General features: G+C 41.2%; 5 protein-coding genes across 7 annotated transcripts; 3 read left to right on the top strand and 2 right to left on the bottom strand.

Moving 5' to 3' along the window:
* The first annotated feature begins 88 nt into the window (after positions 1 to 88).
* Positions 89 to 2,575, top strand: LOC135584903 (eukaryotic translation initiation factor-like). 2 transcript variants are annotated; one of them, XM_065132493.1, is made up of 3 exons: positions 89 to 290; positions 379 to 534; positions 638 to 2,575. In XM_065132493.1, exon 3 carries the CDS (start codon positions 708 to 710, stop codon positions 2,484 to 2,486), a length of 1,779 nt encoding a protein of 592 aa, XP_064988565.1. In that variant the 5' UTR covers positions 89 to 290; positions 379 to 534; positions 638 to 707; the 3' UTR covers positions 2,487 to 2,575. The 2 variants fall into 2 exon arrangements, with proteins under 2 accessions (XP_064988565.1, XP_064988564.1); XM_065132492.1 differs by having other exon boundaries at positions 89 to 534.
* A 65-nt stretch (positions 2,576 to 2,640) lies between these two features.
* Positions 2,641 to 3,679, top strand: LOC135627600 (phospho-2-dehydro-3-deoxyheptonate aldolase 2, chloroplastic-like). The gene is made up of 4 exons (XM_065133725.1): positions 2,641 to 2,664; positions 2,928 to 3,191; positions 3,304 to 3,500; positions 3,559 to 3,679. The coding sequence occupies exons 1-4, from the start codon at positions 2,641 to 2,643 to the stop codon at positions 3,677 to 3,679; spliced, it is 606 nt and encodes a 201-aa protein (XP_064989797.1).
* On the bottom strand, positions 3,511 to 4,392 carry LOC135626832 (uncharacterized). Its single transcript, XM_065132495.1, has one exon. It carries the CDS (start codon positions 4,390 to 4,392, stop codon positions 3,856 to 3,858), a length of 537 nt encoding a protein of 178 aa, XP_064988567.1. The 3' UTR covers positions 3,511 to 3,855.
* Positions 4,393 to 5,661: 1,269 nt separating this feature from the next.
* Positions 5,662 to 10,914, bottom strand: LOC135584897 (GATA transcription factor 26-like). Of its 2 annotated transcripts, none has more exons than XM_065132489.1 (8): positions 10,324 to 10,914; positions 8,130 to 8,495; positions 7,244 to 7,655; positions 7,036 to 7,108; positions 6,836 to 6,939; positions 6,564 to 6,750; positions 6,367 to 6,487; positions 5,662 to 6,228 (listed from the first exon to the last, which is right to left on the bottom strand). In XM_065132489.1, the coding sequence occupies exons 1-8, from the start codon at positions 10,361 to 10,363 to the stop codon at positions 5,921 to 5,923; spliced, it is 1,611 nt and encodes a 536-aa protein (XP_064988561.1). In that variant the 5' UTR covers positions 10,364 to 10,914; the 3' UTR covers positions 5,662 to 5,920. The 2 variants fall into 2 exon arrangements, with proteins under 2 accessions (XP_064988561.1, XP_064988562.1); XM_065132490.1 differs by having other exon boundaries at positions 7,244 to 7,643; positions 10,324 to 10,913.
* A 2,013-nt stretch (positions 10,915 to 12,927) lies between these two features.
* LOC103972182 (nucleoside diphosphate kinase 1) lies at positions 12,928 to 14,763 on the top strand. The gene is made up of 4 exons (XM_009386416.3): positions 12,928 to 13,076; positions 13,214 to 13,262; positions 13,348 to 13,579; positions 14,484 to 14,763. The coding sequence occupies exons 1-4, from the start codon at positions 13,026 to 13,028 to the stop codon at positions 14,596 to 14,598; spliced, it is 447 nt and encodes a 148-aa protein (XP_009384691.2). The 5' UTR covers positions 12,928 to 13,025; the 3' UTR covers positions 14,599 to 14,763.
* The last annotated feature ends 169 nt before the right edge of the window (positions 14,764 to 14,932 follow it).

Here is a 14,932-nt window from a genome sequence, read left to right as displayed (position 1 = left end):
TGAGATCCAACAAAGATGATAGGTTTTGTGAAGGAACGGGTATTTGTTCTGCTGCTGGTGGACTCGTGTGTCGTCATGAACTGCTGCATGGCGCACGTCACGCATCGGTCTATCATACTGTAACCTTCGTCCTCTCCTTTCCTTGCGGTGCAAGAAAACCCTGATCGCTTGCTGTCGCCGATAAGTATCTCGACGCCCACCTTTCCTCTTTCTCTCGTGTAGCGCTGTTGATTACCCTCGCTCTGGTCGCGACATCCCACCGTGGGGAATCGCCCCCTTCGAGCTCTTAGGTGAGCGATCGGATGCCTCTTCACTCTCTGATTGCCCCTCACTGACAAGAAATTTCTTCTCCGATCGCCTGCGGAATCCGTGGGCAAGGTTGAAGCTTCAGGGCTTGATCTGGCGGAGGTCGAAATCTCTTCTTCTTCTTTCAGATGTGACCCAGTCGTCGATTAGGCAGGCAAATCCGACCAGCTTCCATGATGTTTCTTCTTCTTCCTCGGTGCTGCTTCCCTCGTTGTTAACGAAGCGAAGGTGCCATCTTTTCTCTGTTTTTCTTGCATGGGGTCGGTGTGTTTCATTGATTCGGATCGAATGGTTTCAACAAAGATGGAGTTTTTGACGTCTGTCTCTGTAGCTTCAAGCGATCGGGTGATAGTCACGGTGGTCGATCCTACAATCGCGAGTTCTGAAGCAAGTAGTGCACCATGGATGATGAAAAATGCATGGCGCAGGGTAGTCCTGATGCGGACTGGTCGGGGCCTGAAACTGGTTCGCAACAAGGTTTATTGCCCTCTCCCTCTCCCTCTCCCCAAACACCTTGGCAGGTCATGCACAAAGCCGAGAACAAGTATGAAGTCGGCAAAATTGCTGATAAGGAAGAGGCGAAACAAAGGCGAGTGAGAGCCATCCTTAACAAATTGACACCTCGAAATTTTAGAAGACTCTTTGCCCAGATCAGAGGTGTTAACATCGACAACGCACTCACTCTTGCCGGTGCCGTCTCACAGATCTTTAACAAAGCTCTGATGGAACCAACCTTTTGTGAAGTGTATGCCACCTTCTGCCTTCATCTTGCTGATGTACTACCTAGGTTTAGCGAAGGGATTACGTTTAAGAGACTGCTCGTGAACAAATGCCAAGAGGAATTCGAAAGAAGGGAGCGGGAAGAAGCCGAAGGTCACAAAGTTGAGATGCAGCAGTCTGAGGCGGAAAAGGAAGAGTGGAGGCTTCTTGCTCGCATGCGTAGACTTGGTAATGTTCGGTTGATCGGGGAATTGTACAAACAGAGGATGCTGACCGAGAGAATCATGCATGAGTGCATCAAGAAGCTGTTGGGGCAGCATCGTGATCCCGACGAGGAAGATGCTGAAGCATTGTGTGAGTTGATGAGTACCATAGGTGAGACGATCGACCACCCGAAAGCAAAGGAGCATATGGATGCATATTTTGATACGATGACAGCCTTATCAACAAATCGGAAGTTGTCGTCGCGAGTTCGATTCAAGCTGAGAGATGCAATTGATCTTAGAAAGAACAAATGGCAGCATACGAGGATCAAGGAGCCATCAGGTGTTCCTTGGGCGCGCCGTCGCATGGTTGGCACTATGCATGGTGGAAAATGCACGGCGTGGCGGCGACATGCGCCTGGCGTCCCTCGAACGCGTTGGCAGGTCAAGCACAAAGCTGAGACGAAGTATGAAGTAGGCGGAATGACCGATGACGAAGAGGCGAAGCAAAGACGACTAAGAGCCATCCTCGAGAAACTGACACCTCAAAATTTTGAAGAACTCTTTGTGCAGGTTGAGGAGATCAACATCGACAATGCGGTCACTCTTACTGGTGTCGTCTCGCAGATCTTTGACAGAGCCTCGATGGAACCAGCCTTGTGTGAAATGTATGCTGGTCTCTGTTCTCGTCTCGCCGGCGTGCTGCCTGATTTCAACGAAATGGATGAACGTATTACCTTCAAAAGACTTCTTCTGAACAAATGTCAAGAGGACTTTGAAAGAGGGGAGAGAGAACAGCATGAAACAAACAAAGCTGAAGGTAATGTTCGGTTGCTCGGGGAATTGTACAAAAAGAAGATGTTGACGGAGAGAATCATGCATGAGTGCATCAAGAAGTTGCTGGGGCAGCATCAGAATCCTGCGGAGGAAGATGTCGAAGCATTGTGCGGATTGCTGGGTGTGATTGGGAAGACGATAGACCACCCGAAGGTCAAGGAGCATATGGATGCATATTTCGACATGATGGCAAAGCTATCGACCGATCAGAAGCTGTCTTCACGGACTAGATTTATGCTGAGAGATGTAATTGATCTTAGAAAGAACAAATGGGAAGCAAGAAAGAAAGAGGAGGAGGAGCCAAAGAAGATGGATGTTGGTTCGACTGATTCTGGTATGCCAACCATGGAGAGCGACGCTGTCCCTAATTCGGCTCTTCCCGACATGGCACAGCAGGAATCCAAAGCTCAGGATATTTGAATCTAAATATATCCTTCGTATTTTGGTAGTCTGAATCCTGTAATGCATAGGATTACTATCAGAAGAATTATAGATAATATTTTGGTGTATATATTTCCAATAATTAAATAATTTTATTTGTAAAAAAAACTATAATTAAAAAGATAAAGATACAATGGAGCCAAAAGGTATAATTAAAGTCACCATCCGGTAACTGGACTCCAACGTCTACCTATATATACCCCCCAAACCCGCCAATTTGAACCGCTACTTCTTCCTTCTTCACTGGCGGCGCTCACCGCCTACGCCGCTCTCATTTCCACCTCCACCACTGACAGCCGGCGCGCTTCCTTCTCGTCTGCTACCACCCCGATCGTCTCAGTCCTGTCAGTGGGAGGAAAGGAGAGGTGTTCCTCCACGGTTTGGGCGCCGGACAGCTAGAGGTCGAAGCCGGTGCTCCAGATCCCGGCGTATCCGGACCCGGTGGAGTTGGATTCGGTCCTCCGGAGCCTGGAGGCGTGCCCGCCGCTGGTGTTCGCTGGCGAGGCGCGGAAGCTGGAGGAGAGGCTCGCCGAGGTTGCGTTCGGCCGTGCGTTCTTGCTTCAGGGGGGCGACCGCACCGAGAGCTTCAGGGAGTTCAGTGCCGACGAAATAAGGGACACGTTTAGGGTTTTGTTGCAGATGGGCCTCGTCTTGACCTTCGGAGGACAGATGCCCACGATCAAGGTACCATCTTTCCTTCTTACTTCCATTTGAATCGTATGCTATGTTTCTAATAACAAAACCTCGATCCAGCACAGTCGAAACAAGAGACGGTGTGAAGCTTCCCATTTATCAGGGAGGAGACATCATTAACGGTGATACCTTCGATGAAAAGGTTCGAGAGCCAGATCCAAGACGGCTGATGAAAGGCTACAGCCGGTCCGCAGCAACCTTGAATCTTCTTGGAGCATTTGCGACCGGTGGCTATGCATCCATTGACAGAGTCACCGAGTGGAACCTTGGTTTCTTGGATCGCCGCGAGCAAGGAGTCAGGTGATTTGTCATCTTCTTGTTTCTTCCGTTTTCCTACTGTTCTTGCATGTTCCCTTAGCTCTTATGAGCATGGCTTTCAACAGGTCCATTTTCCTACTGTTCTTCTGTACAAGTCTCATGGTTTGCAAGCTACAGTCGTCTCAATATCTCACAACTCCGTTCAATATGCCAAACCATAGACGACAACGATTAACCATTTCCCAGTTCTGAATTCCCTTATCGAAATTATAATTGTTTATATGTATACATAACAAGTAAGATGTCAAGAAATTGGTAATCGTAAGAAGGAGAGAAAGATTAAAGGGGTAAAAGTAAGAATAAAAAGGGAGTATAGAATGCAAAACTGTGGCTGCTATCACTGAGATCCCAATTCAAGATCTTCCTTCTTCTCCAGGATCGGCCCCAGTTCGCCACCATTGCTAGCGGCCGTCTCCTCGCCACTGGCCGCCGGATCGTCCTGCGTTCGGAACAAGGCGTGGAGCAGCACGAGCGGCACCCCGACTGCCATGGCGAGCAGGAACTGCGGCACGGCACTCGTCATTACGATCTCGGCGCCGACGACGGCCATCAGGAGCGCGGCGACCAGCCTGCGGTCGACGATCTGGCGGAGGAGGGCGGAATTGGTGAAGGCCTTGAGGAGGGCGCCGTAGAAGAGGGCGAGCTTGGAGGCGGCCATGAGGAAGAGCATGGTGGCGTGGCGGCAGGGGAAGAGGGAGGCGAGGAGGAGGGCGTAGTGGAGGCGGAAGGAGCGGAGGTTGCGGACGGCGAGCACGGCGGCGGCCTCGGCGTCGGGAGGCGCCGCGAAGGCTTGGGGCCGGGCGAAGCGGGCACTGTCGCGGGCGTGCTCCACGACGGCGGCGGAGCGCCGGAGTACGCCGCCGTAGGTCGCCATTGCCGTCCGGCTCGGGGATTGAGGTTCCCTCTCTCTTTATATTATGCAGAGGCGAAGAAAACGTTTAGGCGGCCGAGATGGGGAAGGAAGAATAACGCCACGTACTTTAATTTTGTTGTCCTTTTTTTTCCTCATTAAAAGCTCCTAAAAAGTGGGAGTCGCAATTTAGATATACATACAATTAATTATTTATATATTATAATAAGCGATTTTTTAAAAAAATTATTTTTATTTTAGATTTTTTCTAAACATTTACCCTTATTTTGATTATTATTTTTAAATAATAATCTTAATTAAAAAATTATTTAAATTACTCCTCCGTCCCTCTTCTATCATTCTCTCTTATTTTGTTTGCCTCCTCCCTATATCACATTTGCTTTTATCGAAAAGTATCACACTAGTAGAACAAAGTGATCGGTAAAGCTAATCCACGTGTAAAGATACGAGCAACCACGAGATGAGAGGTGGGATAGGGTGCAACGATGGAGGCAACATGCGACGACGATATAAAGAAAAGGATGTGACGATGGGTCCAATGAGATAGTTGACAACGATAATGACATACGAGACAACAATCAGTCCAATGGTATAGTCAATGATAATGGAAGAGTGGTGGAGATACGATAATTTTGGATTTTTATTGAATTAGAGGGTATGGTTTGGAAAATACCTAAAATAAAGATATTTTTTTATAAAAATCTTATGATTATGTATATATATATACATATATATATATATATATACATATATATATATATATATATGTATATATATATACTCACGCTCACACACTCTCTCTTTACATCTCATATTGATGTAAAAAAATTCAAATCTTATAAAAATTACATCAGGATGCACCCGATAATGCTCTCTATGATACTTAAATTAATGTTGATCGTAGAGTATTCGTTGAATACCAGAAGACTTACAGAATTAAAAACATAAGGGGGCTTTCACGTAAGATTTTAGGATCATTATCCTCGAGGATATACCTTAATGCTAAGGATGATTATATGCCTTAAAATGATCATAAATGCAATTATAACATCAAAGAGATGAGATTATGTTGATCCGTGATATCGATCACATGACATCGAAATGTCGATCACGCAATTATAACATCAAAGAGATGAGATTATGTTGATATATCGATCACATGACATCGAAATGTCGATCACGCCAAGACATCAACTCGATTACGACATCAAAATATCGTAACGTCAAGGTATCAGACTAAGATGTCGATATATATCGATCATACTCACAACGTCCAGGTGTCAACCACTGATCATGTATTATTCCCATATGACTTGTAGACGTTCAAGTAGGCTGCCCATAGTAGGAGGCACCAGCTTGCAAGAGTGAGCGCGTCAACAAACATTACAGGACTGCAATGCAGGCACAGTGCTAGTGATGAGCACTCGTTTTCTTTATTGGCAATACACACGACCTCTGCACCTCCACCCCTTCACTGTTCACTGTTCACTGTTCACACAAACACCCATCAACTCGGCCACCAATGCCTTGCTCACTTATCATGGTCTGCTTTCTGTTTCCATGGATGATACAGGAGCTCTGCTTCAGCAAATGATGCACCGGAAGTGACATCCAGAAGCAAGTCGCCTTCGGAATCGTCAGCGATGGACGGCGGTGGGGGTAAGATGGAGCTCCTATGGGGAGGAGATGCAAAGATTCTTCTTGGACTGAAGCAAGCACCATCATGGTCCACAGAGTCCCCTCTGTCCCAAGGTTCCAGCTGAGTTGAGCATCTTGAAGGAGGATTCATGCCCTCGGATCTGCACACTCTTTTAGGACTTCTCATAGTACTCTTCAGGTCTGAAATTGGCAGTACGTATATTACCATAAGATAGAAAACTATTTCATTTTACATGATTCTTGTGATCAAAATTGCCCAGTCAAGCAGGTGACATTCATATCTTTCATCTGTTCAATAGAAACATCAAAGAATCAAACCTGGATAGTTCTGATTTTGTTTATCCTGATGCCTTTTCATGGATGCCAAGTTAGAAAGACCAGGAAGATTTTGTCGGTTTGATGTTTCATTTCCTCCTTTTATCTTCTTAGAAGATGCATCCTACAACAATTGAGGTAGCATATCAATCAGAACATGGCACATTCCTTTTATAAGTAATACTAAATTCTCCTTTTACCTTTATCTGTTGATAGTACTCTAACCACTGAAGATTGATGCAATTTAATAGTACAAGCCTCTTCAATGTCCTGCGCTCTTCAGCATTTGCTCCTGACAAGGAGAGATCAAAAACTCCTTCTTGAAGCAGTCGCTGGAAGTACGGTAACGACTTTAAGAATTGGGGACCGGCAAACATGCTTTTGAGGCTGCCAAATCAACAAGAATGTAGTATGATAATGGGAGAACAACTTTAACTCAATAGAAGAATGAAGTTACAGAAATGCAACAGACGTTTCAGGAGGTTTAGCAGTGTCTATAGATGGTAGATATTTCATCAAATGTTGTTGTTCCTCATCCGTCAGATATTCCATAAAATTCTCAAAGTTGATGACAACCTACCACGGTAAAATGGCCAAATCAGTTCTCACTTGTGTGGGCTACATCAAAAACACTGATACAGATACTAAAAGCCAAAAGAACTATATTCTTACATTTAAATCTGCAGAACTTAAAGGAGAATCTCTATCTTGCAGGATGTTTAAGTTTTCACGTGAACTTTTATCCCTGAAAAGCACAGACACAAAGCATGGACCTTCAGTAGACCAATCAAGTGAATTTTGCAACTATTGAGAGATAAGCAAAGAGCATCTTTTTGAAACAATCGCATAGTCTCTTCTTTTTGTTCATGCAAGAAAGTACCTTTTCACAATCTCTTGGGACATTTGTGTCGTAGCAGCAGAATTCAGAAAACTTGTTCTTTTGCTCTCAGTATTTACAGGAGAACCAGAATAACCTTCATTGGTAGTGTATGATTTATCTACTGGAAGTGAGCTAGCTTCAGATTCCTCCTCTACAGATTTTGAATGTGGATGATTTATGAGTACACCTCCATACCCGATCTCAGACGAGCCAAGTGGCGTCCCGCTATCGTAAAGCAGATCATCTTCTGAGATTATTGACAGATTAGAATATTGATCTTCATGTAATATGGAACATAAATCCTTTGTGAGCTTTTCAACAGGAGAAGGCTTCGGCCGAGTTACAAATGTCCTCTTCTTCGATGGCACTAGTGAATCCCATACATGTGACTGCACTGAACCTGAAAAGCAAACTAAAAAGCTATTGAATGACCATACCTTAATTATGGTGACAAGTTAGGGCCTAACATAGTATCAGTAAGTAAACTAACTCCACATATTAGACGCTGAAAGTAAAATAGAACTCTTATTGTTGGTTGTCCAGTTCAAGTGTTCCAAAATTTCTGTGTAAAACTAATACATTTCGGTGTCCACATATATCATCACAGCAATACACAGAATCAAAGGAGAAAATTTAATAAGCAAAAGAAGCTAGTATCGGTCATTTAGCTTCTAATGAATGCATACTTAACGGACTATAGTCTGATCCAAAACTCAGTCCATTTTGTTTTGCTTCCCAAAATACTTTACTTCAAGAAGAAGGGCTAGCAACCCAGTTATCATAAGAAACCCAAATTATACATCTTTGAATTCTCGAAAATAAAAAGCCTGTGGTTTTCCAGAGAGAAAGGTTGCCTAATGTTTAGAATAACAGAAAAGATAGTAACCTGTCACGTCACTTGCATCAGCGGAGCCAAATTGTACACAGCTGTCTGAGCCTGATATGGCTGACTCAGAACCGGATCCATTGCTTATAATACCCTTGACAATCTTGTGAAAGTTCTGGTCACAATACTGCATTTCACAGTCACTTCCCAACATACCATCTCTTTGCTTTTCCATTTGCAACTTCTGTTCTTTGGGTTTGAAGGATAAGTTTCTTATTTTTGAGGATTTTAGCCCATCCAAGGCAAAACCTTCGCGAGCATGCTGTGGTACATAGTTCATCAATGAACCTTTGGTCCTCCACCTGGAACCACATGCATTGCATAGAACTGGCTTATCGGATGGTCCATTCCGCCAAAGAGGGGTACCTATTTGATATTAAGCTTCAGCGACCATATGATTGCTTAGGAACACAAATCCTAATGCTTATTTATGTCAAAGAGAATAGAAAAGTGACATATAAACATAGATTTTCTTGATTAAAACAAGTTTTCTTGCCTTCGAAACAAGCAAAAGTGCATATCTGAAAGACATAATTAATAAGCTTGTAAATGAAGACATGGATGATGGAACTATGTTAGCAGATGAAACAAAAGCCCAGTGTTTGATCACTATGAAAAGACATGGAAGTACAGAAGCAACAGAAGTAGGAACATAAGAATTATATTCCACAATGTACTTCCAAAAAACCAAACTCTTCTGCACACAGCAATGTAATATATGCCCAAGCAGTCCAATAAAAATCAACACACCATGATACAATTTGATAATGACCAACATGACAAACCCTTTTAGATGACTATTTTCTCAGTCTAATCTATAATTCCTATTTCAGGCCATCTCCTTCAAATTTTCATCAAAATCCTAATTATTGTCCATATTTTGGAGAACGTTTGAACGAAAAAATAGAAAACAGAAATTTTGTCATTCTATGAATACTTTCTATGATCTAGATGAACAAACATGAGACGGTGTGATTATCAGACAAGGAAGAAGTCTTACTAGCAAACAAACAAAATAAACAACCACACGGATGCCACCAATGGACACTTAACTTCCGATTCAAGATTCTAAAAATGTGCCCTGGGTGCTCAAAAAACCATTAGCAAAGACTAAAAAGACAATCATGGAGTGAATATTATTTACAAGCAAATGCTTAAAAACCGTACATGAAACTTATGGTAAGTAATCAATAAAAGAAGAGCTTAGCTGTCAGCATCATAGAACAATTCTAACAACTGAACAGCGGTTAGCCCGATTGTCTCAGTAAATGAGTTTACAACATGAATGTCGATCGCGAATGTAAACCTAGAAGCAAACCAGCTCTCCCATAAGATGTACTCGAGAATTTTTGTCCTTATTATTGCATTCTCTTGATGTCGTGTGGTATTGAAAACATGCAACTCTTATTCATTTTAGAATGGACCTGAATTTGGAATATACATCGACAAAGAACCTACTAACGCAGCAGGTCCAATGGCATGATATGAAATGTGCCAACAATAGTCAGTGAGTGATGACTCAATTATGAAACCTATGCTCCCGGCAGAAAAAGAAACCTCACATCTAATTTAACATAATGTGCAAATCCTATTGTGGTAAGTTAAGTTATTCCACAAATTTCACAAACTAGAAGCAAGTAATCTACTACCATTCTAAACAAGAGAAAGCATTTTTTTACGTTTGCCGAATCCTAAAACAGGAAGAAGGAAATGGGAAGCGTCTTCAATTCTGCAATCCCAATTGGAGGTCACTGGAATTTACTATAATGTTTTGTACAGCCACCGCAAAAAATTCTTCCTTCTGAGGATAGTTAGTTACAAAGATACCGAGATTCTTCTAAGAAGCAAATCTGGAGTGACAGAAACTGCAAAGGTAATAAAACGAAGCACAGACATCAATTAGGTTCAATTGATGATATCACATAGGATAAAGTTGAACCTTCTTCCACCTGACCGAGCCAAGCAAAGACCAAGAAGAACATCCAATAATTCTTCAGATGATCACATGGAGCGTTTGCATTCAATAGGTATTGGTAATGAAATCATACATATATATACACACACAGACATTACAAATAATCACTGTCTCAACAAAAACTTGTTAATTTTAGGAAACTGAAGCATAAAAATAAAATAAAATCAGAGAAGCGAGACAAAGATCCAGAATTGGTCACGGACACGAGTAGCAACTCACTTGTAACTCCACAATGGCAGCAAGGTCCTTGTTTTCCCATGTGTTCCACTCCCTCCCTCTCCCCCTTCTAATCCCAAGAGAAATCAGCAACACAGGAAGAAGAAGAAGAAGAAGAAGAAGAAGAAGAAGAAGAAGAAAAGAATTGTATTTTCATGTGAGAAATTGTGCTAAAACTAGAAAGGCTTCAATAGATTCTTGCAGCCCTCCAAACCAAAAACCAGCAGGACATGAAACGACTCAGAACACAGTAACAGCTAGCAGAGGCCCCTTTTCAGAAAAAAAAACCAACTTTTAGAACTCCAGAATTCTTCTTTCCAGCCCAAGAAGACCACAGAGGGAGGAAAGCAGGAAAGAAAGAGGAAAGATGCTGGAGAAGGGAGAGGAAGGATGGAAGGGGAAAAAGGGAAAGAAATTGCAGGGTGAGATAGGGCGTGCAGGTCAGACTCTGTACAATCCAATGGAAGGGAGGAGTCCACCAAGCAATCAAATTAAATGGCATGGGAAAAGGAGAGGAGGTGAATGGATGGGGGAAGGAGTCCTCCCCTCTCTTTTCTGCATTGTTTTTTGTTGTGTCTCCCATCACCACCGCCCTCTCTGCCTTGGCTTTGGGGTTAGGATGCTGAGTGACTGACCAAATGTTACAAACAGCTCATCTTTCTTTTTCCTTTTTTCCTTTAATTAATTAATATATATATATATATCAAAATTTAAAAATATCTATAAATATTATAACAATTCATCATATAATTTATTATCATTTATATTATTAATTTAAATTTCTCGTCAATCTAAAGAATATCAAAACGTTAAAAAAAATATTTTTTGATTAATACATCTATATAATTAATCTTATCATTTTTATCTAATTGACATAGTCGTGATCAGACGAAGAATTTTATTCTTATCAATATATTTATATATAAATTAGACTGTTTGAATTAAAATAAGTATATGAAATAAATATAATGTAGTGGTTTGCACTTATGTCAAGTTTGACCCTAATTTTTGTAGCTAGCTATGAACATAAAGTAATTATTGAGAATAAAAGAAGTGGTGGAAAGAATCATAATGTTTAGCTATCCCTACCAAAACCATTTGATTGCTGTGCTCTGTTCAGACCTTTGATTAAATTGGATTACCAAATTGGAGTATCTAAACTTGAGGCTATTACCTATCTTCTTCTAATTCAAATGCCCTGATGAGTTCTTCCTTTAATTTGACCAAACCTTCTCCCAACCCAAAAGTCATTTTAATTTCATGTGAATTTGGAATTTAAAATTGATCCCAAGCTTTAAATTGAACAATGAATAGCTAAAATGTAGGCAGGCTCTGAACATTCCAAGTTGAAACATCAAAGTCCAGCTTGAGATCAATCAAAGTCATGATCAGAAGTGTCAAGCATGCATGTTGGATTGAGTTGAATACTTTGACAAAAATGCAGCAGATGGCATAAATCTTGCAAAGGTTGTCTAATGTTGCAATATTAAACAGTGGTTCAAAGCATGAAACTTTCATCATGAAGGATTTATGCACACAGTCTCTATCTTTTATAAATAGAGAGATATTACCTATAAAAGAATAATCTTATTGTTGTATCAAACTCACCTCAATGTAGTATCAGAATTCTTCATTATGTTGACTTGACTATATTAGAGTTAATTATGAAATGGCATTGCACTAATCATAAATATCCACAAATGTAACATTTGCAAGTCAATCATAAACCTAATAAACATGTTGATCAAGGTTTTTGCTAGAAAAAGCACCCCATTTATGCTTCTTAAAAGATAAAAAATTTAATGATGATTGACAATTCCAATTATCATTATTTCTCACTAAATCTTTCAATTTTATTGTCTATGAAAAATCTTGATCATATTCCCCACAATCTAAATGTAATCTCATCTGTGATATATAAACTTTTTTTCGATTAGTATGTTATCATTTGTTATCGAGAAATATTAAAAGACTTTAAGAAAAATAAATAAAAAATAACCTCATTACGCGATGCCGTAGCTTTAACAAATGAAAATAAATTGTAATAAAAATGAAACATTCTCGAATCAAAGATATGCTGAACTTAATTAAGCTTAGTATATGTGTTCAACGTGCAAACCTCGAAGCCTTAAAGATATGCTATTTAAAATATGTTAGATAATATTTGGAAAATTAGATATGTTAGGCCATTCGATTCTTTTTCAAGCATTTAGTATATATAATCTTTAAGGTATTTATTTTATTCTTAAAACCAAAACATACAATGAAAGATAATTAGGAATAAAAAATCTAATGTGACAAAGGAATACATAGGAAAAGTAAAAGTAAAATAGCACCGAGTTATTGACGGGGAAAATATTCATCTTCGATAAGAGATCCGATAAGACGAATAAAAATAGATATTATTATCTTACTAATGGGCCTAAATTTGTATGGGCTTAAACGGCCCATAAAGTAAGTACCAGAAATAGGCTCAAAAAGAGATATCATGATCGTACTATGGGCCTAACTTGTGATGGGCTGAAGCAGGCCCATAAAGCAATTACGAGAGAGAGGGAGAGATAGGGTTCGTCGGCCTCCTCTCTCTCTCTCTGTCTCTCTCTCTCGGGGGGTATAATAGCTTTGCTTTTTGTCTTGTTTTATTCTTGGTTAGGGTTTTGTTTGCGGCGTCGGCGAGACAGGAGGGACACCGATCTATCTCAGAGATGGAGCAGACCTTTGTCATGATCAAGCCCGATGGCGTCCAACGAGGCCTGGTAAACCTCCCTTTCTCTCCACCGTTGCCTTTCAGGGCTAATCATTTAGTGGAAGACGGTCGTATCGAATGCTGTAGTCGTCGTTGTAAAGTAGATCGGTACAACGCTCATAGATTTTGTGTCGATTCGTTCGTCAGGTTGGGGAAATCATTGGGCGATTCGAGAAGAAGGGTTTCTACCTGAAAGGTACGGTTTTTGGGTGTCTCGTGTTGCTCTCTTTTGGTGATTTGGAGAAGGAAGATGGAAATTTTGTTTTGGTGCCATAAATCAGGGTTGAAGATGGTGAACGTGGAGCGCTCCTTCGCCGAGAAGCACTACGCCGACCTCTCCGCGAAGCCCTTCTTTGCCGGGCTCGTGGAGTACATCATTTCCGGCCCCGTGGTTGCGATGGTGTGGGAGGGAAAGAGTGTGGTTCTCACCGGCCGCAAGATCATCGGCGCAACCAACCCTGCCGACTCCGCCCCCGGCACCATCCGTGGGGACCTTGCGATCGAGATCGGCAGGTGATTTCTTTGTCTCTGATTCAGCAAGGCTCATTTTTGTTTGCGTTCTGATATCAAATACATGATATGGATCTCAATTTATCGTATTAATCAAGGATTAACTGCATTATATTCAAGAATGGTGGCTGTCTTTTTCTCTTCAATTGACTAAGACCTTAATCAACCACAAGAATTGCTTTGCGATAAACATGACTACGTGTGATTTTTCTTTTGAGTAGGGTGTTTGACTAGATTGCAGCTAGGAAGTTTTTGCTTTACATGCTCACATGATTCTGCATCTCATACTAGTCCAAACACTTTTTTGTTCCCTCTTCCCTTTGGAACTTGTAATTAAATTCCATAATTCTGCATGTGTCTCTCTAAATAGGGAGTTCAATGCATGTTTTGATTGGTCGAAAACCCTTTGGCTCTAATCTATACGGTACGGTCTCTCTGTATGTCGAACTTGGATCCAAGTGGAAGTAGAAGAAGAGAAATAGAAATGTTAAAATGGCGGCTCCCGGATGCCTTTGGAGGCCAGCATTACAGGTAGATACTCAAGGAAAAAGGGTTTGAATTGAATGTCAATTTAGTTTGCTGGAAAATACATGAATGAACGGCATCTACTAAGGACCTAACAAATCGAATGTTCTACTGCTTGTATGTATACATGTAACTTTGTGTGTTGTTCATCTGGCAGTTAAGATGGCCGATATTATCAAGATAAAACTTCATGAGTTAGGCAGAGAAGTAGCTGATTAAATTCTTGCTCGCAATCGTCAGTGCTTTTGGATTATAAAACTGTTAGCAGCAAATCATATTTCAGGAATAAAATTGTGGCACCCTATGTTATAAGAAGCAATTTGATTAGAGTTTCCCTGATATCTGTAACCACTGGTATGACACATCTGCTGCATATGTGCAGGAATGTCATTCACGGAAGTGATTCGATCGAGGGTGCGAGGAAGGAGATTGCTCTGTGGTTCCCGGAAGGCATCGCCGAGTGGCAGAACAGCCTCCACCCTTGGATTTACGAGTAGAGATGAGACATATTGTTGCTGTCTCAACTTTATCTAAGCTGGGCAGTATTATTTGTTTCCAAGCTGATGAAACTTCAGTTTTGACTCTTTAAATTCCTGTAGTAACTGTTTCAATTTGAGAAGTTATGTGACATTGCGGGCTGCCTTTGCAAGGCATTTTTGCTATCGTTGTTGGTTGCTCTTTATGGTCACATTTGTGGTGATTTACTATTTATTTACGTGTGTGTTTTCAGTAACATCATCTGTAATAGGGAAAAAATATTATGATTCCAATTTCCAGAGTTGCTCGAATATTTGTAGGTTTGGAGTGGCTTTACTGTGGTGTTTTATATAG

The sequence above is a fragment of the Musa acuminata genome, chromosome BXJ2-11 (genome assembly GCF_036884655.1).
Source record: "Musa acuminata AAA Group cultivar baxijiao chromosome BXJ2-11, Cavendish_Baxijiao_AAA, whole genome shotgun sequence".
NCBI lineage: Eukaryota > Viridiplantae > Streptophyta > Magnoliopsida > Zingiberales > Musaceae > Musa > Musa acuminata.
Note: the sequence above shows the minus strand (reverse complement) of the source record. Positions and strands in the feature narration are given on the sequence as shown.